Genomic DNA, 24479 nt, shown 5'->3' on the forward strand with positions numbered 1-24479 from the left:
AACTCCAGTACTACAGTTTCCGCAAACTGCACTTGCTACTGCTCAGACGGGTCCGAGGAAAGTTCTGACAAGCCCCACAGTGCGGCTTCGTTTTATTGAAAGAAAACAATGTGCGATTACATATTCAAACAAGCCAATAAAATTCAAGACAGTTAATTATAGAGGTGTGGTTCTTCTTCTGACGGCTCACGTTGTCCAGGATGTTGGTTACATGTGTCAATCGCTGTACAAACGTCAGTTGGCTGATAAAACAGCACCCTGGTACGATGTGTTCCAGCGTCTCAGCAAGATGTGTTTTGTCTCGCTATCTGCCCCCCAGTGAATTCCCTCTTAGAATCAGAACATAGCAGGTCACAATGACAGGTCGCCATTTAATCAAATGTCATGCATACCTAATGATTCAATAATGGTTCCCTCATTTTGATTATTATATATCCACAGTGTGTTTGAGTTTGTGAGCATGTGAGTATATGTGTATTTGTGAGTGTGTGTTTGAGTGTGTGGAAACACACACTCAAGAGTCAGAACATCTTCATTGAAGGTTTTATGATCCGAACACATCTTTGTTTATACAGCGATATTCGAGTCTAATACTTTATTTTTTAACGATTATTCTACAGCCATGAAACCGAAAGTATCATAGAACCATGCAGTTCTGAACTTGATCAAATATTTGAGACACGTTTGTACACAAATGTCTCTCTTTCAGCTCAAGACGCACATGATTGACAGAACATGTTTGATCGCATCTAAAGACGCACATGATTGACAGGAAGGCAATCCAGAGCGACGCCTAGAGGTGTGAGAAGGAATTGATACATTGATGGATCGTTTTTTATGTTTTTCTTATCTTTTATGGTTTGTACCCTCATAAAATGCGGATAAAATAAAAATAATTACATTTTAACATATACAATTATCATGCAAATACTCACAGCGTTTGTTCATTTTTTTATTGCAATTAAACTTCAGGACTCTAGATGGCAGTTACGACTGAGGATGAGAGGATACAGTGAGTCCAGCAGCTTTTAAAGCTGATGTTTGGACATATTTTGGTTTTGAAAACAAATGAAAGCAGTTACGACTTAGGTCGAGAGGATACAGCTTTAAAAGCTGATGTTTGGACATATTTTGGTTTTGAAAACAAATGAACGCAGTTACGACTGAGGACGAGAGGATACAGCTTTTAAAGCTGATGTTTGGACATATTTTGGTTTTGAAAACAGATGAAAGCAGTTACGACTGAGGACGAGAGGATACAGTGAGTCCAGCAGCTTTTAAAGCTGATTTTTGGACATATTTTGGTTTTGAAAACAAATGAAAGCAGTTACGACTGAGGACGAGAGGATACAGTGAGTCCAGCAGCTTTTAAAGCTGATGTTTGGACATATTTTTGTTTTGAAAACAAATTAAAGCAGTTACGACTGAGGACGAGAGGATACAGCTTTAAAAGCTGATGTTTGGAAATATTTTGGTTTGAAAACAATTGAAAGCAGTTACGACTGAGGACGAGAGGATACAGTGAGTCCAGCAGCTTTTAAAGCTGATTTTTGGACATATTTTGGTTTTGAAAACAAATGAAAGCAGTTACAACTGAGGACGAGAGGATACAGTGAGTCCAGTTTTACCTTATTATATATAAATATAAATTCTGAAAATATGATTTAATCATAAAGAGATATTTTCTGTTCTTTGAAATTTGGTTTTCTCAGAATTTTTGAGTTTTACCTTACTCTGGATAATTACACAACCCACAGAAAAACCTGTTTTAGTTTCTCAGAATTTTTGAGTTTTACCTCGCCACTCCCCGGCAAAATACTTCTTCCGTCACACAATATTCCAAACGATAGGATGGATACAGCTTTAAAAGCTGATGTTTGTGTTGTGGTCACAGCAGCACTGCTGTGTTCCCCTCCCCCTGGTCTGCCACTCCTCCTGTCGCCTCACCTCACACCTGGTCCTCATCACCAATCACACTCACCTGTTCCTGATCCCCAATCAACCCCCTTCATCTACCCTTGGATTCCCCGCGGTCGGCGCCAGATCGTACTCTACTCTACCGTGGTAACTATACGTGACTGGCTCAGTTTATGTGTTACCTCGTTCTCATATTGAAGTCTCTCGTTGTTTTTTCGGACCTCAGCTAACTTTTTGTTCCTCTGCCTGCAGTAACTCGGATCCCTCACTCCAGCTCGCCGATCTCGCTCTCCCTCCGGCTTCCCCTTCAACTACCTGCTTCCCCTCCGTTCAATAAACCCCTTTTTGCACTCTCTGGAACTTCGCCTCTGTCTGCTCTTGGGTTCAGCATCGCAGAACATAACAGAACGATCTGGCCAAGATGGACCCAGCGGACATGGCAAAAGTCCACGGAGCTCTCGCCACTCAAGGCACTCAGATTGCCGAGCACAGCCAAGCCCTCCGGGACGCTATGGAAGCCTTCAAAAACATCGCCACCCGAGTCACTCTGATGGCCGCACAACTGGATGCATTGGTTCCCCACACACCGGAACCCCCACTGCTTACGACTCCTCCGCCTGCCCCCACTTCCCCAGCGCACCTGCCACGAGCCCGAGAACCTCTCATTCCTGCGCCCGAACGCTACGCCGGGGACATGGGTACGTGCAGGGCCTTTTTGATTCAGTGTACCCTAGTCTTCAGTCAACAACCCCTCACCTACCCCACTGAGAAGGCTAAGATAGCTTACATTATGGGGTCACTTAAGGGGAATGCCTTAGCGTGGGCCTCAGCAGTATGGGACAGTGATTCTCCAGTCAGGGATAATTTTGATCTTTTTGTTGCGGAAATGAGGAAGGTTTTTGATCACCCTGTGGAGGGAGGGGACACCGCCAAACGCCTTATTTCCTTACGCCAGGGCTCCCGCAGTGTAGCTGAGTTCTCCGTAGAGTTTAGGACTTATGCAGCAAGATCGGGCTGGAATGATAAGTCTCTACGTGGGATTTTTCTTTCTGGTCTCAGTGAGTCCATCAAGGATGAGCTGGCTACTAGGGAGGAGGCTGAGACTCTTGACGAAATTATCTCCGTTTCTATCCGGCTGGATAACCGCCTACGTGAGCGGCGTAGGGAGAGGACAGGGAGTTCCATATCCCCAGCACTCTCTACTATCCATTCCTCACACTTCCCGAGAGCTACCCCCTCTGCCCCCGTGAGATGTGCTGTGCCCGAAGAGGAACCCATGCAGCTGGGGCGCACTCGTCTCACCGAAGCTGAGCGGTCCCGTCGTTTAAAGAATGGGGTGTGTTTGTACTGTGCACAACCCGGACATCTCATCTCCACCTGTTCGTCACTGCCAAAAGACAAGGCCCAGCAGTGAGACTCGGGGCCCTGCTGAGCCACCCTCCTTCCGTCCCCGTTCCTCTCGGTTCACGCTCTCTCCTGGATGCCACTCTTCTGTTCCTCGGACGTCCCTTGCCAGTACCCGCCCTGGTGGACTCAGGAGCGGACGAAAACTTCATTGACGCCAAGTTCGCTTCTCAGGTTGGCATCACTTTCGAAAAATTACCCTCGCCCCTTAACGCTAACGCCTTAGATGGCCGCCACCTGGCCCTTATTACTCATCGTACCAAGCCCCTGGAATTAATTGTTTCTGGTAATCACCATGAGAAACTTCAGTTTCACGTTATCCAGTCTCCTCGTACCCCTCTGGTCCTGGGTTACCCCTGGCTCAAGCTGCACAACCCCCATTTCGACTGGTCGTCTGGCAAGGTGGTGAGTTGGAGCACCTTCTGTCATTCCACATGCCTTCAATCTGCACTACCTCCAGCAGAGGGAGTTGTTCCCTCGCCCCAAGTACCCCCCGACCTCTCCTTGGTTCCCCCAGCCTATCATGACCTAGGAGAGGTGTTTAGCAAGTGTCGTGCGCTCACCCTGCCCCCTCATCGCCCCTATGACTGTCCCATTGATCTCCTCCCCGGCGCCCCCTTGCCCAGTAGTCGCCTGTATAACTTGTCCCGGCCAGAGAGGGAGGCAATGGAGAAGTACATCAAAGATTCTCTTTTGGCTGGCCTCATAAGACCCTCCTCCTCCCCTGTTGGTGCTGGCTTCTTTTTCGTCTCCAAAAAGGACAAGTCTCTTCGTCCTTGTATCGACTTCAGGGGACTCAACAACATTACGATCAAGAACAAGTATGCCCTGCCCCTCATCAGTTCCGCATTCGAGCCACTGCAGGGCGCTACAGTCTTCTCAAAATTGGACCTACGCAATGCCTACCACCTGGTGCGCATCCGTGAAGGGGATGAGTGGAAGACTGCTTTTAACACCCCCCTTGGCCATTTCGAATACCTGGTCATGCCCTTCGGTCTCTCTAATGCCCCTGCAGTGTTCCAGAACCTCGTAAATGACGTCCTCCGGGACTTTCTCAACCGCTCGGTTTTTGTCTATCTGGACGACATACTTATTTTTTCTCGGAACGAGGAGGAGCACTGCCAGCACGTCCGACAAGTTCTTCAGCGGCTGTTGGAGAACAAACTCTATGTTAAGGCCGAGAAGTGTGAGTTCAGTGTCACCTCGGTATCCTTCCTTGGGTTCATCGTAGCGAGCGGACAAGTGAGGACCTGCCCCGAGAAGGTCAGTGCGGTGACAGACTGGCCCATCCCCATTTCCCGCAAGAAACTGCAGCAGTTTCTGGGGTTTGCTAATTTCTACCGGAGGTTCATCCGGAACTACAGCAGGGTTGCAGCCCCTCTCACTCGTCTCACCTCTCCTGCCCTCCCATTTGCCTGGTCACCCGAGGCGGAGACTGCCTTCTCTGATCTAAAGAGACTTTTCTCGTCTGCCCCCATTCTCATCCAACCTGACCCCTCCAGGCAATTCATCGTGGAGGTCGATGCGTCTGACACAGGGGTGGGGGCAGTCCTGTCCCAGCGCTCTGCCTCTGACGAGAAGATTCACCCCTGCGCGTTTTTCTCTCGGCGGCTGGCACCTGCTGAGCGCAACTATGATGTTGGTAAAAGAGAGTTGTTGGCTGTGAAATTGGCGTTGGAGGAATGGCGCCACTGGCTTGAGGGGGCTGAACAACCGTTCGTGGTTTGGACGGACCACAAGAACTTGTCCTACATCCAGGCAGCGAAGCGTCTTAATTCCCGCCAAGCCCGATGGGCCCTCTTTTTTGGGCGATTTAATTTCACCCTCACTTACCGTCCGGGTTCCCGTAACGTCAAGCCTGATGCCCTCTCTCGTCAGTTCAACCCTGAGGACGCACCGGCCTCCCCTGACACGATCCTCTCCCCTTCTTGCCTCCGGATCGCTCCCAAGTCACAGAACCAGATCCGGGTAACGGTCCTCCTAACCGTCTCTTCGTGCCCAGTGCGGTTCGCTCCCAAGTTCTGGTGTGGGTCCACACATCACGCTTCGCCTGTCACCCTGGCGTGGTCCGCACCCTGTCCCTCCTGAAGAGGTACTTTTGGTGGCCAGCGATGGACGCCGACACTCGGGCATTCGTGCTCGCCTGCACGGTTTGTGCTCGGGCCAAGTCCTCCCATCAAGCTCCTGCTGGTCTGCTACGTCCCCTTCCCGTTCCTGGTCGGCCCTGGTCTCACATCGGCCTGGACTTTGTGACCGGTCTTCCTCCCTCTAGGGGCCACACTGTGATCCTAACGGTGGTGGACAGATTTTCTAAGGCAGTTCACTTCATTGCCCTCCCCAAGCTCCCCAGTGCCACAGAGACTGCCCAGCTGCTTGTGCAGCATGTCGTCCGCCTCCACGGGATTCCCACTGACCTCGTCTCCGACCGTGGCCCTCAATTCATCTCCCAAGTTTGGAAGGCCTTCTGCCAAGCACTTGGAGCCTCTGTCAGCCTGTCTTCAGGATTCCAACCACAGACGAACGGGCAGGCTGAGAGAGCTAACCAGGACCTGGGGACTGCACTTCGTTGTGTGGCTGCGCGCAACCCCTCTGCATGAACGACCATCTCTCTTGGATTGAGTATGCCCACAATTCCATGTCCTGCGCTGCCACCGGCATGTCTCCATTTGAGTGTTCCCTGGGGTACCAGCCACCCTTGTTTCCCGCCGAGGAGGAGGATATCTCTGTCCCCTCGGTTCAACACCATCTCCGCCGTTGCCGCAAGATGTGGAGGGTCGCACGCTCCGCTCTGCTGCGCTCCGCCGAGCAGAACCGGCGCATTACCGACCGCCACCGGGCTCCCGCTCCTGCCTATCGGGTGGGCCAACAGGTGTGGCTGTCCTCAAAGGATCTCCCCCTAAAGACTGGCTCCAAGAAGCTAACCCCTCGTTTTGTTGGTCCCTTCCCTATTGTGTCCATCGTCAACCCCTCAGCTGTCACACTCAAGCTGCCTCCAGCCATGCGCGTTCACCCCACCTTCCATGTCTCTCGCCTTAAGCCAGTCTCCGTCAGCTCTCTCTCTCCCCCTCCCCCCCCCCCTCCTCCCCGTTTGATTGACAGTCACCCAGCTTTCACAGTTCGGCGGTTGTTGGACGTTCGTCGTCGGGGCAGGGGGCATCAATACCTCGTGGATTGGGAGGGTTATGGGCCAGAGGAAAGGAGCTGGGTTTCGCGGGGTCTCATCCTCGACCCTTCCATCATCCGTGACTTCCATCAGGCTCACCCAGAGAGGCCTAGGCCGCCTAGAGTCGTCCCTTGAGGGGGGGGTACTGTTGTGGTCACAGCAGCCTGCTGTGTTCCCCTCCCCCTGGTCTGCCACTCCTCCTGTCGCCTCACCTCACACCTGGTCCTCATCACCAATCACACTCACCTGTTCCTGATCCCCAATCAACCCCCTTCATCTACCCTTGGATTCCCCGCGGTCGGCGCCAGATCGTACTCTACTCTACCGTGGTAACTATACGTGACTGGCTCAGTTTATGTGTTACCTCGTTCTCATATTGAAGTCTCTCGTTGTTTTTTCGGACCTCAGCTAACTTTTTGTTCCTCTGCCTGCAGTAACTCGGATCCCTCACTCCAGCTCGCCGATCTCGCTCTCCCTCCGGCTTCCCCTTCAACTACCTGCTTCCCCTCCGTTCAATAAACCCCTTTTTGCACTCTCTGGAACTTCGCCTCTGTCTGCTCTTGGGTTCAGCATCGCAGAACATAACAGTTTGGACATATTTTGGTTTTGAAAACAAAAGTGTCATGTTTTGACCACGTGATGCTTTTGTTTTGTTTTATTCTGTGACAGGCGCAGGCAGGTGCGCATGATCTGCGGCTGATTTGTGGGCGGTTTCTTCCCAGTCTTAAGGAGCATCTCGTCCCGGAAGAAGCCGCCAGAGTATTTTGTCTCCTGATCGAGTTATCGGCCAGCCGCGCCCCTGCCTGCGTCCTGAGTTTTTCCTGTGAATCTGATCCCCCTTTTTGTGGATACACTTTTGTTTATTGACACCCGTTCTGGGCTACGTTTTGGATTTCTACCTGTTTTATTAAACCCTCTTGTATTACCTACTTGGAACTTTGTTTTACTTCCGCACCTGGGTCTCAAGACTTTTGAACTGTGACAGAATACTCTGGCCAGTAATGGACCCAGCGGAAATAAAGGAGCTCCGCCGAGCTCTCGGTTCTCAAGGAACCAGACTCTGTACTCTCGAGGAAGTGACACGTGACAGTCACTCAGCGCTCGTCAAGCTGTCAGCTGCTGTGGAAACTCTCACTCTTCGTTTGGCCCCTCCCGCACCTGTTGCAGCCGCCGCAGCCTCTGTGCGCGGAGACTGCCTCCACTCAGTCTCACACTGAAGGACAACCTGCTCTATGTGAACCAGCGATTCCTTCCCCGGAGCATTATAACGGGGATGTGGGTGGATGTGCACGTTTCTTACTCCAGTGCCAATTAGTGTTTAGCCAGCAGCCATCGTAGTATTCTACTGGTCGCGCTAAGACCGCTTATTTAATAAATCTCCTCCGGGGTAGAGCAGCTGATTGGGCAACTTCTCTGTGGGAGTCTAACTCTCCGGTTTTATCAAATTATAATTGTTTTACTGACGAAATGCGCCGTGTTTTCGACCTGCCACATCGCTCTCCCGCTGTGTCTGCGCGCAAATTACTTTGTTTAAAACAGGGTGATGAATCTGTGGGGCAATATTCAATACGTTTTCGGATATTAGCCGCCGAGAGTGGACGGAATGAGCCCGCGCTAATAACTGCTTTTTCCCAGGGGTTAAGTAACTCTGTCAAGGACCAGCTCGCCACTCGTGATGAACCTGAAGATTTAGAGGCACTCATAAGCTTATCTATTAAGATTGATAATAGGCTGAGGGAACGCTGCAGGGAACTTGGCAAGAATGTTTTCTCTCCTCTTCCTTCCTTCTTTAACCGACCAGTTCCTCAGATGACTCCTACGACTCCTACACCGCCACCTGACGAGCCTATGCAACTTGGTCGAACGCGTTTGACTCCTGAACAGCGCTCACACACACTAACGAGGGGATTGTGTCTGTACTGTGGTGAGCCTGGTCACAGACTACGTTTCTGTCCTGGTTGTCCGAAGGACAGTACTCAGGTGGGACACACCCTCTCTTCTCCTGATCCTTCCCACCGGATCACTCTACCTGCACTATTGACTTTTGACACGACTTCCACTGCCGAGGTTGTTCTAATAGATTCTGGCGCCCACAGACACAAACTCCCCGACCACAAACTCCCCGACCACAGCACATGCCACACAGGGCAGGTAGAGGACCACAGCCACCGCTGCAGGAGACACCCACCCCAAGACAGGCCCCCCACCACAGACCAGGCGAAGCCATCGGGGCCGGAAGGCCATCCAGAACACCCGGCCAGCCCCAGCCCCACCCCTAACGGTTCACCGGTTCGCCAACCCCGTCAGCGGGACCAGCAACCCCCCAGCCCCAGCACCGCCCCCAGCGCAGCCCCCATCCAGCCACCCCAGCAGCACCAACAACATCGGCAACAGCGGCGGCGGGTGACGAGTGAGCGTCACCAAGATCCGCAGCGTGAGCCGGGGGGGGGGGGGGGGGGCTTCAGCAGCCGCAGCGGAGTCGTCGGCCGAGGGCTCCTCCCCCCTATTCATTCAAGGGCATGTGTCGGGAATAAAACAAGAGAACGTATGACGTTTCTGTGGTTCGTTCTGAGAGATGTTAGTAGTGTGCATGTGTTTCCGCCTGTGAGTGTGATGTATTCACAGGCGTCATTAGAAACTTTCGCCGCTAATGCTAAGCTAACATGCTCCGCCGTTCTTAGACGGCGTGAGTTTCCTCTCAGAACACAGTTCGAAGGAGGTTTTAAACCCCTCCCGTCCGGGTCATGCCGAGACTGTAATAACGGAGTCTGTCCACACGAATGAGGGGCAGACTCAACCACATGTGTTTTATTTACAGAAGCGCAGAGGTCCGCGAGACCTGCTGAGTCAGCTGTGTTTACTTCTGCGTCGACCAGCGCTCGTGCCCGACAGAGCTTGACAGCTGAGGTGAGTGGAACTGGTCCGGACATGTCTGTTGACCGGAGGTTGTTCCTTCCCCCACAGCGCTGTCAACAAGCACTGGCACCGTGGAGGATGTCACGTATGGCGGCGGAGAAGAGAAAACGCCATGGAACTGACGCAACATGGTGCTTTTACGCGCAAGTTTTCTCGCCGTTTTGAGACCAGGCGAGGGCAAGGAGCTTTCGCCCCTTCTGGTCGATCAACTGGAGAGGTGCGTGGCGGTCGGATCTCACGAGTGATGAGCAGGTCAGGACCGCCAGCGGAGCTTGAGAATGTACTGGACTTGGTGAGTGATGCGGTGCCGACGCGCGCGCAACCTATTCTGAACTCACATCAGCTTTTGTTTAATTCTCCAGCACATTCCTCCACATCGCGGGTTTTGTCAGCTCCGGTGACACTAAGAAGTGCTCAAGGAGTTGGGAAGACTTCCGGGGGGGAAAGGGAACACGCACGACACGCATCTGAGGTTTCTCATGCGCCCTTGCGCGTTTCTCCCACAGAGCGGATTTTATGTATGAGAGTGGGGGTTCTAGAGTGAATCCAACTCGAGTGCATGCTCTGTTGATTCAAGAGATAGAGACGCGGCTTGTGTGATGCCCTTTCGTCTACGGCCCGCTCTTGGACGTTTGCGGGGGCGGGCCGAAGGACAACCCAAAGTTCGCCAGGGCTGTGGTTCTGACAGAACATTATTCGGCTTGGAGTCGCCTGGTTTTACTTCATTCCAAATGGCTGGGGGGAGTAATCAGGCGGGGCTATGCGCTCCAATTTGCCCGTCAACCCCCGCGTTTTTCAGGGATTCTCTGGACTCGTGTGGCGGAGCAGGAGAAATTATCCTGTTTGAGAAACAAGGTGTCTACTCTGCTGCAGAAGGAGGTCGTAGAACTGGTTCCTGCAGCCGAGATGATGACAGGGTTTTACTCCCGGTACTTCCTTGTGCCAAGGAAGACCAGGGGTTCGAGGCCCATTCTGGACCTCAGCTATTTGAACAAATTCATAGCTACCCGCCCGTTTCGCATGTTGACGGCCAAGAAACTGCTCTCAGGTGTAAGTCCAGGAGATTGGATGACATCTATCGACCTGACCGACGCTTTCACTTACCGATAGTCAAGAGACATCGAAAGTACTTGCGTTTCGCCCTCGAGGATCGTGTGTTTCAATACACTCGACTTCCGTTCGGCTACTCTCTGGCACCCAGGACCTTCACCAAGTGTGTGGAGGCGGCACTGGAGCCACTAAGAGTGAGTGGGGTAAGGATCTTGACCTATCTGGACGACTGGTTGATCCTTGCCAGGTCAGAGGCAGAAAGTTACGCTCACACACAGAAGGTGTTGAGCCATATTGCCACCCTGGGGTTCACGGTGAACCTCAGCAAGAGTGCTCTGACTCCAGTTCAACAGTTAGTTTACCTGGGGGTACTGTTGAACTCGGAGGAGGGATACGCGCGCCTCCCGGACGTGCGTATCCAGCCCATTCTCCGACTGACAACACAGTTGCTGGAAGCTCTGTGTCATGTGACAACAGCAGGCACTGTTATGTCCCTCCTGGGGCTCATGGCAGCAGCTCACACGGTAGTTCGGCTGGGCTTGCTGCATATGAGGGAGCTTCAGAGATGGTTTGGTCGTCTCAAGCTAGACCTCAAGTGGGAATGAGGTCAGAAAGCGCGCCTTCCCGCTCTGGTTTTGCAGGACATCCAGTTTTGGAACTCTCTAGCCAACCTCAGACGGAGAGTTCCATTGGGTTGCGTCCTTCTTACACTCGGGTGTTCACAGACGCTTCTCTGACAGGTTGGGGAGGCACCTCGGGTCAGGCCTACGCCAGCGGGTAGACCAGTGTACAGTCACACAATCTGGCTAGAGCTAAAGGCAATTACAATGTCCTGCTTCACCTCTCTCCCCAACTGTCACGGTCCAACGTCCTAGTGCTATCCGACAGCTCCACCGCCGTGGTGTACATTAATCGCCAAGGTGGAGCCAGATCCCCAGCCCTTCTGAGTGTAGCAAAGAAGTTGGCCCACCCTCTGGTGGCGCGTTTTTCTTACGAGGTGCCTGCAGGCTTCGACCTCCTGCAAGGCCTTCGAGCCCTCAGTGGGATCTCCAGTTTGTACTGGACTCTCTCACAGGCCCGACCTTCGAGCCTCTTGACCAAGTCCCACTGGAAATCTTGTCTTCAAGGTATCGCTCCTTGCCATCCCTTGGGCCCCCGCTGCCCTGGGCCGGCCTCTCAAAGCGTGGCTCCTGCACGGGACGAGCTGAGCAGGACTTTGGACCCGGGCGTTCTCCAGCGCAGGCCTTATGCCTCGAAGTGGGGGATTTTATCCCACTGGTGTGCAGACCGGTCCTTCGACCCCAGCTCATGTTTGGTCTCTGCTGTCCTGTCTTCCTGCAACTTTTGCTGGATAGCGGACGGACTTGGCAACACTGAGAGTGTTCGCATCAGTCATAGCAACGAGGCATATCGGGTTGAGGGTGCTTCGGCTCGCGCCCACCCTCTGGTGGCGCCTTTTTCTTACGGGGTGCCTGCAGGCTTCGACTTCCTGCAAGGCCTTCCAGCCCTCAGTGGGATCTCCAGTTTGTATTGGACTCTCTCACAGGCCCGACCTTCGAGCCTCTTGACCAAGTCCCACTGGACATCTTGTCTGCAAGGTATCGCTCCTTCTGACACTAACAACCACGCAGAGAGTGAGTGAGCTTGTGCTCTCTCCACTAGCCCTGAGTCTTTCTTGGCGTCGAGGAGTCTTCGGTGTCATTGCTGCGGGTGGCTGTGTTAGGCGCTCTGATGCCCTATTCATCTGCCGCAGTAGATGCCGACGGGGTGAGGCGATCTCCTCCCAGAGGTTTCTCATTGGGTGAGATCGGCCATTATCCGGGCCTACCAAGCAGTGGGTGTATCTGCTCCTAGCGGACTGAGGGCACATTCCACCCGTGGTGTGACAGCCTCAGTGGCTCTTCACTGGGTGTGGCAGCAGAGGTCATCTGCTCAGCTGCTTCTTGGGTGTCCACGTCAACCTTGCTAACGCCTAATCTCCTCGACATGACGCCGGGATCAATAGCTCATACGGTTTTGAGCGCTGCCGTGCCCCCCTCGAGGCCCACGGCCCCAGTAGACTTGGATCCTGGGCTGGCAGGGCCCTAGCGATGCTGCTTCAGGAGCGGCGTCCAGCTGGGGGTACATTTATCCCGTCAGGCTTCGCCTTGGGTCTAAACCAATAGCGAAGCCGTTAGAGGGTGGAGCACCAATGAAGTAGAACCCCTGAGTTATCTATCATAACCTCAGGTTCTACGAATTGGTGCGAAGCCCTCTAACCTCGTCGCCAAGCGGTCGCCCTTCTCGCTGAGTTTTCAGTTGGAGGAAGTGCGGCGGGTGTTTCCCGCCTTTATAGGAAGTGGACTGCCCCCTGCTGGGTGGCGAGTTCATTAAGCTTTCTCAGAGACGAGGCGGTGCCTCGGGGTAAACCAATAGCGAAGCCGTTAGAGGGCTTCGCACCAATTCGTAGAACCTGAGGTTATGATAGATAACTCAGGGGATACAGCTTTTAAAGCTGATGTTTGGACATATTTTGGTTTTGAAAACAGATGAAAGCAGTATCGACTGAGGACGAGAGGATACAGTGAGTCCAGCAGCTTTTAAAGCTGATGTTTGGACATATTTTGGTTTTGAAAACAAATGAACGCAGTTACGCCTGAGGACGAGAGGATACAGCTTTTAAAGCTGATGTTTGGACATATTTTGGTTTTGAAAACAGATGAAAGCAGTTACGACTGAGGACAAGAGGATACAGTGAGTCCAGCAGCTTTTAAAGCTGATTTTTGGACATATTTTGGTTTTGAAAACAAATGAAAGCAGTTACAACTGAGGACGAGAGGATACAGTGAGTCCAGCAGCTTTAAAAACTGATGTTTGGACATATTTTGGTTTGAAAACAAATGAACGCAGTTACGACTGAGGACGAGAGGATACAGCTTTAAAAACTGATGTTTGGACATATTTTGGTTTTGAAAACAGATGGAAGCAGTTATGACTGAGGACGAGAGGATACAGTGAGTCCAGCAGCTTTTAAAGCTGATTTTTGGACATATTCTGGTTTTGAAAACAAATGAAAGCAGTTACGACTGAGGACGAGAGGATACAGTGAGTCCAGCAGCTTTAAAAGCTGATGTTTGGACATATTTTGGTTTGAAAACAAATGAACGCAGTTACGACTGAGGACGAGAGGATACAGCTTTTAAAGCTGATGTTTGGACATATTTTGGTTTTGAAAACAGATGGAAGCAGTTATGACTGAGGACGAGAGGATACAGTGAGTCCAGCAGCTTTTAAAGCTGATTTTTGGACATATTCTGGTTTTGAAAACAAATGAAAGCAGTTACGACTGAGGACGAGAGGATACAGTGAGTCCAGCAGCTTTTAAAGCTGATTTTTGGACATATTTTGGTTTGAAAACAAATGAATGCAGTTACGACTGAGGACGAGAGGATACAGCTTTTAAAGCTGATGTTTGGACATATTTTGGTTTTGAAAACAGATGAAAGCAGTTACGACTGAGGACGAGAGGATACAGTGAGTCCAGCAGCTTTTAAAGCTGATTTTTGGACATATTTTGGTTTTGAAAACAAATGAACGCAGTTACGACTGAGGACGAGAGGATACAGTGAGTCCAGCAGCTATTAAAGCTGATGTTTGGACATATTTTGGTTTGAAAACAAATGAACGCAGTTACGACTGAGGACGAGAGGATACAGTGAGTCCAGCAGCTATTAAAGCTGATGTTTGGACATATTTTGGTTTGAAAACAAATGAAAGCAGTTACGACTGAGGACGAGAGGATACAGCTTTAAAAGCTGATGTTTGGACATATTTTGGTTTTGAAAACAGATGAAAGCAGTTACGACTGAGGACGAGAGGATACAGTGAGTCCAGCAGCTTTTAAAGCTGATTTTTGGACATATTTTGGTTTTGAAAACAAATGAACGCAGTTACGACTGAGGACGAGAGGATACAGTGAGTCCAGCAGATATTAAAGCTGATGTTTGGACATATTTTGGTTTGAAAACAAATGAACGCAGTTACGACTGAGGACGAGAGGATACAGCTTTAAAAGCTGATGTTTGGAAATATTTTGGTTTGAAAACAAATGAAAGCAGTTACGACTCAGGACGAGAGGATACAGCTTTAAAAGCTGATGTTTGGACATATTTTGGTTTGAAAACAAATTAAAGCAGTTACGACTTCGTCAAGAGTCATGTGGTCTGTAAATACTACACATATATATTTGTTACTACACTATCACAATATATCACAACGCACAATACAGATGACCTTGTATCGTATCACCAGCTTCTTAACAATACACTCGCACTCTGTTCAAACTACTTTAAACTCACATTATGATGTTTTTAAACTCAACAGTTACTTTAAATACATCATTTATTAGCATTTTTAAATCATGACACCGGAACAGCAGGTGGCAGTAGAGTTCAACAACTCATTTGCACAACACACACACAGCAGGACTAGACGCAACCTTCATATGTACAGACATTTTATCAAGTGCATGTAGAAGAAAAAGAAGGTTTGATGGACGATGCTTGAGTGAACTTGTGACGCGTCAGGCGCTGGACGACATGTGAGACGTCGGATCGTACAAGGTGTTGAAGAAGGACAATCCAACGTCACTCTGAGTTTCCTGCCGCACAAATACATGAAGATATATTTATATCTCTCGCTTCATGAACGTCTCGCACTCACATCCCCGAGGTCGCCCCGGGATCCGGACCCTCTCCCACCGTTGACTCTCCTGTCGACACGAGCACACCTTTATTCAGCGTCACCTCGGGTCTGGAGGACGGACCGGCAGGAACTTACCTGGACAGGTGCTTCGCGCAGACGAACACAAAAGTCACGATGATGACGACGCACGCCAGAGTAGCCAAGCCGATGATCAGCCCAGAGGAGTCTGAGGAGAAGATGGAGGGAAGGAAAAAATAAGTAAGTAAGTAAGTAAGTAATATTTATTTATATAGCGCTTTTCCAGACCAGGGTCACAAAGCGCTTAAACAATCAAAACAATATTCAATAAAGTATATACTTTAAAGATCAAGATAATACTGAGAACAACACAGGAGTTCCAGAAAATCAAGGAAAAGCCTGAACAAACAAAAACGTCTTAAGATGTTTCTTAAAGGAGTCAGTAGATCATCAAGCGCAAAGAGAGAGAAGATCGTTCCAAAGCTTAGGAGCAACAGTCTGGAAGGATTTCTCTCCTCTGGTCCTTAAGTTCAGGAACCATCAGTAGATTCTGATCCACAGACCTCAGAGCCCGAGCTGGGGTGTAAGTCTGGATCAGATCACTGATGGAAGGTCTGACCATGAATAGATCTGAAAGTAAGAACCAGAATTTTAAAATGATCCTGAAAGAAACTGGCAGCCAGTGAAGAGTTTGAAGGAGAAATGTGAGTTCTTCTACTAGAGCGGCTCAGAACACATCCTTCTGGTTTAGACATGAAAACAAACTGTTACAATAGTCCAGACGAGAAGAAACAAACACATGGATTTAAGATCCAGATCATGTTGTGACAACATTTTCCCAAGTTTAGAGATTTTTCTTAGTTGAAGGAAACAGTTTCTGGTCAGTTTTCTTCAGTGTTGAACAAGAGACATGTCTTTATCAAATACAAAAAGAACGAAGTTATTACGGATGCAGAAACGCACAAATACCACTAAATATTGACAGTAATACTCAATAAAGTGATATTTATCGTTTGTTTACGATGACAAAAGGAGACCTTCTTCTGGCGGCTCCACGGTCTCCGTGAAGCAGGATCCAGGAAGGATGGCGACGTCATCAAGAGCCATGTTTCCTCCCGTTTCCTTCCCTCTCTGGTAAACAAAGACGACCTGGACGAACGGAAGAAGCGTCGACCGCGAGGGTCCAGTTAGATACGAGAACAAAACGTCACAAATATAGAGTATAATTCAAAAGATAACATTGTTATTGATCGTTTTTTCAAGGATTGACTCGTTTTTGAAGAATTTAAACCAATCATTTTAATATTTAACGGTTGAATTTGTTATTTATTCATTCATTTTCTAGCGCTTTATCCCTTATGGGGGTCATGGGGAGATCCCAGTATCATAGGGCGAGAGGCAGGGGACACCCTGGACAGGACGTCAGTCTGTCTCAGGACACACAAAGACAGACAACCATTCACACACACACTCATACCTACGGACAATTTCCCTCAAGTTCTCAATCAACCTCTGTATGATTCTGGACTGTGGGAGGAAACCGGAGTGTCCGGAGTAAACCCACGCAACAAGGAGAATTACTTAGATTTATTTAATTTTTAAAAAGTTTTTAAAACCAACGACTTAAAAAAAGACAAGTTTGAAATTCTAGTTCAAGTCATTAAAAATAAAAATGAATTCAATATTTTAGTTCCACCAGTCATTACCAACAGAGAACTGAGCTGCTTTATCGTCGTCACATGATCGTCTCCTCGTCGCATGATTGGATCGAGTACTTCCTGTTTAGTCTGGTGTCACTAATATTTCAACTATTTTATATTGAATTTAAAAGAATTAAAAACTTATTTAGTTAAGAAAATGTATTGCAATACTTGGAATAATTGGAAACAAACTCTTTGTCTAAAAATCCTCATTATGTCTATAAAATATAGATATAATGAGGATATAATTAGGAAAAAAAAAAATATATATATATATTTATACAATAATAGAATTAATAAATATAATTCGGATTATATATTTTTTTATTAAACATTTAAAACCCAAATTCAACCAATTTAGACATTTGTCAATATATACATATTTTATTAAATAAAAAAAACAACCTTTGAATAAATCAAGTGTGGAATTAAACAGTTTTAAAAATATTAAATTACTCCAAAAAAAACTGCATATAAGATTGAAAGTTTCAACATGTATTACTCATGTATTAAAAACACATACTTCCATGAAACACATACAGCGAGTACAGATATTTACCCAGGAAGGTTCTTCATGAGTGATGCTAACACTTCCTTCCTTCCACTTCTCTCCGTTGTCTCCAGACTCCGTCCACTTGAGCTTCCCTTCATTGTTGCCGTCGGCAACCGTGTCCCTGAGAGCGTTTAAATAAAATAAATGTCATGACGTCTCTCACGGATGTTTTCTCTCACCTGTCGTTGACGAAGACTCTCAGGGTTCCGACGTTCCCGGACATGTAGTACCAGAACCGCAGACAGCGCCCCCCGGTGGTCGGCTGCAGCACATCCCCGGTCAGGTGGGTCGTCGTCCCCCACTCGCCCACGGAGTTGTCCGCGTACAGATAGTAGCCTGAAGATAACAATCCTTCAAAAGGTTGTTGGATCCAGATGGTGATTAAAAACGACTGCATTTGTTTCTTACGTTTATCTGTTTTTTAGTTATTTTTCCAAGAGAAATTGGTAATTAAAATAAAATAAAAAATAACAATAAAGAGAATAAACTGAATATAAAAATAAATAAATAGTCATATATCCTTCAAAAGGTTGTTGGATCCAGATGATAATCCAAAAAACATTGAATTGTTTTTTTTCTGTGCATTTGTTTCCTACATTCATCCATATTTTAGTTATTTTTCCAAGTGTAATTAGTGATTTTATAAAATTAAAAATAACATTAAAGAGAATAAACAGAATATAAAAATAAATAAATAGTAATACATCCTTCAAAATGTTGTTGGATCCAGATGGTAATCCCAAACAGCACCAACATTGAATCCTTGTCTCCTGCATTAGTTTCCTACATTCATCTATATTTGACTTATTTTAAGAGTAATTCGTAATTAAAATAAAACCTTCACCACCTACAAAAACATTTAAGAGAATAAACTGAATATAAAAATAAATAAATAGTAATACATCCTTCAAAATGTTGTTGGATCCAGATGGTAATAAAAACAGCACCAACATTGAATTGTTTTTCTCTACTGCGTTTGTTTCTTACGTTTATCTGGTTTTTAGTTATTTTTCCAAAAGAAATTGGTAATTAAAATTAAAAACAACATTAAAGAGAAAACACTTAATATAAAAATAAATAAATAGTAATACATCCTTCAAAATGTTGTTGGATCCAGATGGTAATTAAAAAAGGCACCAACATTGAATTGTTTTTCTCTACTGCGTTTGTTTCTTACGTTTATCTGGTTTTTAGTTATTTTTCCAAAAGAAATTGGTAATTAAAATTAAAAACAACATTAAAGAGAAAACACTTAATATAAAAATAAATAAATAGTAATACATCCTTCAAAAGGTTGTTAGATCCAGATGGTCATTAAAAACAGCACCAACATTGAATTGTTTTTCTCTACTGCGTTTGTTTCTTAGGTTTATCTGTTTTTTAGTTATTTTTCCAAGAGAAATTGATAATTAAAATAAAAATGAACATTAAAGAGAATAAACTGAATATAAAAATAAATAAATAGTAATACACCCTTCAAAATGTTGTTGGATCCAGATGGTAATCCCAAACAGCACCAACATTGAATCCTTGTCTCCTGCATTAGTTTCCTACATTCATCCATATTTGACTTATTTTAAGAGTAATTCTATTTAAAATAACATCTTAAAACACCTACAATAACATCGAAGAGAATAAACTGAATGTTAATAAATAAATAGTAACAAGTTCTTCAAAATGTTGTCCATGTACAGATACTAGCCTGAAGATAACAACCGCATTAAAAGCTCATCTTTAGAGTGTGTGACATGATTTTAACATTTTTAAATTGACGTAACTGCTTAAAGGATGATCGTATTAACACATTTCAAACCAGTATTGCACACATATAACCGTCATTACGGTAACTTCCAGCAACTCTGCAGCAGGACTAGTGAGTAAAACTGATCAATAACTCAGTTTGCATTTCTATGGCCTTTAAAACGTTTTTTCCCATTAAAAATTAAAAACAATAAAATATATCAGGTTAAAAAAGACAGAAACAGCAAATTCCTCAAACACTTCCACAGATGGTTCAGATACTTGTTTGAACGACCTTGGGAAGAGTTGCTGGTGTGATCCAGACCCGGTCCGGAGTCCGTGGACGCTCCTGTTCCCCGCAGCCAGTCGGCCTGGTCGGCGTCTCCGCCCGGGTTCCTCCAGACGCACATGTTGGCCTCGAAGTCGCAGCGACCCGGCGAGGAACACCTGCCGTCGCTCACCAGGACGTCGTCGAAGGCCAGGTCCCCGTCCCGGGTCGGTCCGGACTTCACTCCTTCCACCAGGATCTGAGGCGAGAGGTTGACGACGTCTCAGATCCTGCTGGAAATATTCGACTCCCTTTCTTTGGGTTTACCCTGAACGGCTGTTTCCCCGGCTGGAGCTGAGCCTCGGCCAACCTCCAGGTGTCGCCCTGGTCCCCGGTCCGAGAGAAGACCAGGTCCTTCTGGTCGCTCTGCTGGTACACGTTCAGAGTCCCGACACCTGGACCGAACATGTGGTACCAGAGCTGCACGCACACGCCTGAGGACGAGTTCACACTTGAACATGTCTTCTCAGCTCAGGCATTACTAACGATTGAGTAAAGAATCTATGCGCGAGCGCAGACCTCTGCCAAGCATGTCGCGTCATATACCATACAAACAATATTAATTTATACCTTTTTGAGCATTAAAAAAACCCATTAAATAGCAGCAGAAAGACACAGAAGAAAGCTCTGCAGTCATCTGCAAAGTGAAATCCTTCAAAAGGTAATTGGATCCTGATGGTAATAAAAACAGCACCAACATTGAATGTTTTTTCTCTACTGCGTTTGTTTCTTACATGCATCAGTTTTTTAGTTAGTTTTCAAAGAGAAATTGGTAATTAAAATAAAATAAAAAATAACAATAAAGAGAATAAACTGAATATAAAAATAAATAAATAGTCATATATCCTTCAAAAGGTTGTTGGATCCAGATGATAATCCAAAAAAGATTGAAATTTTTTTTTTCTGTGCATTTGTTTCCTACATTTATCCATATTTTAGTTATTTTTCCAAGTGTAATTAGTGATTTTATAAAATTAAAAATAACATTAAAGAGAATAAAATGAATATAAAAATAAATGAATAGTAATAAATCCTTCAAAATGTTGTAGGATCCAGATGGTAATCCCAAACGGCAACAACATTGAATCCTTGTCTCCTGCATTAGTTTCCTACATTCATCCATATTTGACTTATTTTAAGAGTAATTTGTATTTAAAATAACATCTTAAAACACCTACAATAACATTGAAGAGAATAAACTGATCGTAAAAATAAATAAATAGTAATACATCCTTCTATAGGTTGTTGGATCCAGATGGTAATCAAAATTACATTAATTTATAAACATTAAACCATCTTTCTTTGCTGCGTTCGTTCTTTCATTCATATTTCAGTTCATTTAATTTAAGTTAGAAATTAAAAACATTCTAAATAAACATTGACGAGATTAAACAGAATGTTCAACTTTTTGATCTGGTTCTGCTCGAGGTTTCTGCATGTTCCTTAACGTCACCCATTTTGAGTCGATTGTAATTCGAGATCATTCGTTATAATTTGACACTTTAACCCTTGTGTTATCTCGGGGTCAAAGTGACCCGAAGGCTCGGAAACAAATGTGTCTGTGGTACCCCTGGTGTTGTCTCTGGGTCAAAGTGACCCGACGGCTCGGAAACAAATGTGTTTGTGGTATCCCTTGTGTTGTCTCTGGGTCAAAGTGACCTGACGGCCCGGAAACAAATGTGTTTGTGGTACCCCTGGTGTTGTCTCTGGGTCAAAGTGACCTGACGGCCCGGAAACAAATGTGTCTGTGGTATCCCTGGTGTTGTCTCTGGGTCAAAGTGACCTGACGGCCCGGAAACAAATGTGTTTGTGGTATCCCTTGTGTTGTCTCTGGGTGAGAGTGTCCCGACAGCTCGGAAACAAATGTGTTTGTGGTGGCCCTTGTGTTATCCCTGGGTCAAAGTGACCCGAAGGCTCAGAAAAAAAAGAGTTTGTGGTATCCCTTGTGTTATCCCTGGGTCAAAGTGACCCGAAGGCTCGGAAACAAATGTGTTTGTGGTATACCTTGTGTTATCTCAGGGTCAAGTGACCCGAAGGCTCGGAAACAAATGAGTTTGTGGAATCCCTTGTGTTGTATCTGGGTCAAAGTGACCCGAAGGCTCAGAAACAAATGTGTTTGTGGTATCCCTTGTGTTATCTCAGGGTCAAGTGACCCGAAGGCTCGGAAACAAATGAGATTGTGGTATCCCTTGTGTTGTCTCTGGGTCAAAGTGACCCGAAGGCTCGGAAACAAATGTGTTTGTGGTATCCCTTGTGTTATCTCAGGGTCAAAATTGACCCGAAGACTCGGAAACAAATGTGTTTGTGGTATCCCTTGTGTTATCTCAGGGTCAAAGTGACCCGAAGGCTCGGAAACAAATTAGTTTGTGGTATCCCTTGTGTTGTCTCTGGGTCAAAGTGACCCGAAGGCTCGTAAACAAATGTGTTTGTGGTATCCCTTGTGTTGTCTCTGGGTCAAAGTATCCCGACGGCTCGGAAACAAATGTGTTTGTGGTATCCCTTGTGTTGGCTCTGGGTCAAGGTGACCCGAAGGCTCGTAAACAAATGTGTTTGTGGTATCCCTTGTGTTGTCTCTGGGTCAAAGTATCTCTACGGCTCGGAAACAAATGTGTTTGTGGTATCCCTTGTGTTGTCTCTGAGTCGAGGTGAACGACCTCCCTGGCTTCCATAAGTACAAATGCATTGTTTTGTCATTTTGACCCAGAGACAACACAACGGTTAAATAAAATGTGTTTGTGGTATCCCTTGTGTTGTCTCTGGGTCAAAGTGACCCGACGGCTCGGAAACAAATGTGTTTGTGGTATCCCTTGTGTTGTCTCTGGGTGAGAGTGTCCCGACAGCTCGGAAACAAATGTGTTTGTGGTATCCCTTGTGTTATCCCTGGGTCAAAGTGACCCGAAGGCTCAGAAAAAAAAATAGTTTGTGGTATCCCTTGTGTTATCCCTGGGTCAAAGTGACCTGAAGGCTCGGGAAAAAAATGAGTTTGTGGTATCCCTTGTGTTGTCTCTGGGTCAAAGTGACCTGAAGGCTCGGAAACAAATGTGTTTGTGGTATCCCTTGTGTTATCTCAGGGTCAAAGTGACCCGAAGGCTCGGAAACAAATATGTTTGTGGTATCCCTCGTGTTGTCTCTGGGTCGAGGTGAACGACCTCCCTGGCTTCCATAAGTACAAATGCATTTGTTTTCTAGCCTACGGGTCATTTTGACCCAGAGACAACACAACGGTTAAATAAAGTTTAATTGAATCAAGTCTATAAAATCCTCACCTGTGCTGTACTGAGGCGAGGACATGACGGCCGTGTCGCCGCTGCTGTCGGTCGTAGAAGACGGCAGGAAGTAATAATGTCCCGAGGGAGAGTCCGTGGTGTGGTCGGCGTCTGGCCCCGTGTTGGGGTTAAAGGTCGGCCCCGAGCGTCGGATCCAGTCGGCGTCGTCGCCCTCCTGCTGCTGCTGCTGCTGCTGCCAGCTGCAGCTGTCCTGCTCGAAGTCACACACGTCTGCAACACAAGAGCCGTCGTCACGGTGGACAAATGTACAAACTGACAAAAAATAACAATTTGCTGAAACACATTGAAAATTTACATTTACCTAAAATTTTACTTCCTAAAATTGTAAAATTGTTGTTTCATGCCTTTGCAATTTCTTTTCAAGATTCTATGATTTTGTTGTCAAGAAAAAGTGATTTTGTTTCAGATTTTATATTAAAAAAAAGGTAAATAAATAATTTGTTTCAGTAAATTGTAAGAAAAAAATTCCAGAGTTTGCAATTTTTTTCAGGAAAATTTGTTTAAGTTTGTAAATTAGTTCCAGCAAATTGTAAATTGTGTTTCAGAGTTTGAAAATGTTATTTTCTCCAGACTTTTGTTAAATTGTTTCAGGAAATCGTAATTAATTATTTTCTGTAAATTAGTTTTTCACTGCCACGACTCCTACTTTACATAATGTGTTTTAGCTTCTTATTTTTAGTGTTGAGAAAAAAAAAGATCAGAATCAAAGATGAAAACGAGTAACATCCCTGCAGTACTAATCCTCGCCTCTAGAGGGGGGTGTTTGGTTTATGAGAGGAAATCAGAGTGTCAAGAGGGGAACAAACATACAAGGGATGTTTCTTCAAACTGGATTAGAACCTCATTGTCGCCCGTAACCATTAGCGCACTGGTTGTTTTCATTATTCGTTACCGGAGGGAGGGCAGGGGCCGGAGGTCAGAGTCAGGTCGTCCACGGCGATGTCGCCCGCCTCCCCCCCCACGCTGGCCTCCAGGACCACCTGCAGGACGGTCGGCGAGGAGGTCACGTGACGCCGCAGCTGCAGCCACTGGTCGCCCTGGTTTCCCGACCTCTGCCACACCTGCAGGAGCAAAGATTCATCGTCACAATGAGGATGTGAGAGATTGTGCCGCCTCAGCACTTCCTCTCTGTGCAACGACGGCTTTCGTAACCAGGCTTTCGCAACCGTAATAAAAGTATCAAAAGAGTGGCTTTCGCAATCACCGTTACTCAACGCCAAACCGGGGAACATTTTGATGGCTCGTTGTGAATGAATTACCAGAGTGGTGTTCCAGGTCTGCGTGGATCGTAGGAGCAGCTTCAGAGAACCCACGTTGGCGCCGAACATGTGGTACCAGAGCGAGAGGCAGTAACCCTCGGCCCCAGCAGGGGGCAGTGGCGAGGATCTGAGTCGAGCCACGCTTCCCTTCACACTCGGCGGAGAACTCTCCACGAACAGATACTTTCCTGACAAAATAAATCACGTTTAATGTCAATTATTACACTGAAAGTAAAGTTACTTTTCTTGTCCTCGTGGTATTAGTTGTATTTGTGATTAAACGACAACAATATAAGCATCAATTCAGGAATATATTTACCAATAAAATATTTTAATTTTTGATCAAAAACCTTAATAGAATAGAATGAATCTGAAAGAAAACTTGTAAACAAACACTTTCATTCGTATTACATAATACAAGAAGAAACAAAAAGTACAGCTTCCTGTTTTTTTGTTCACGC

The 24479-nt window shown here is 46.6% G+C and overlaps 1 protein-coding gene across 1 annotated transcript in view; it reads right to left on the minus strand.

Annotated features, from left to right (window-relative positions):
* Positions 1–14812: 14812 nt before the first annotated feature.
* The window catches only part of LOC148064164 (MAM and LDL-receptor class A domain-containing protein 1), a 42464-nt gene continuing 32797 nt past the window's right edge, over positions 14813–24479 (minus strand). Inside the window, exons 41-51 of the mRNA XM_087811901.1 lie at positions 24019–24206; positions 23652–23820; positions 22739–22969; positions 19740–19906; positions 19440–19671; positions 17584–17740; positions 17411–17525; positions 16189–16300; positions 15269–15359; positions 15152–15200; positions 14813–15089 (exon numbers count right to left, since the gene is read on the minus strand). Coding sequence (XP_087668027.1) covers positions 15012–15089; positions 15152–15200; positions 15269–15359; positions 16189–16300; positions 17411–17525; positions 17584–17740; positions 19440–19671; positions 19740–19906; positions 22739–22969; positions 23652–23820; positions 24019–24206 — 1589 coding nt within the window. The 3' untranslated portion in view covers positions 14813–15011. The remainder of the gene's footprint in view (positions 15090–15151; positions 15201–15268; positions 15360–16188; positions 16301–17410; positions 17526–17583; positions 17741–19439; positions 19672–19739; positions 19907–22738; positions 22970–23651; positions 23821–24018; positions 24207–24479) is intronic.

The sequence above is a fragment of the Callionymus lyra genome, chromosome 16 (genome assembly GCF_982586985.1).
Source record: "Callionymus lyra chromosome 16, fCalLyr1.hap1.1, whole genome shotgun sequence".
NCBI classification, from domain to species: Eukaryota; Metazoa; Chordata; class Actinopteri; order Syngnathiformes; family Callionymidae; genus Callionymus; species Callionymus lyra.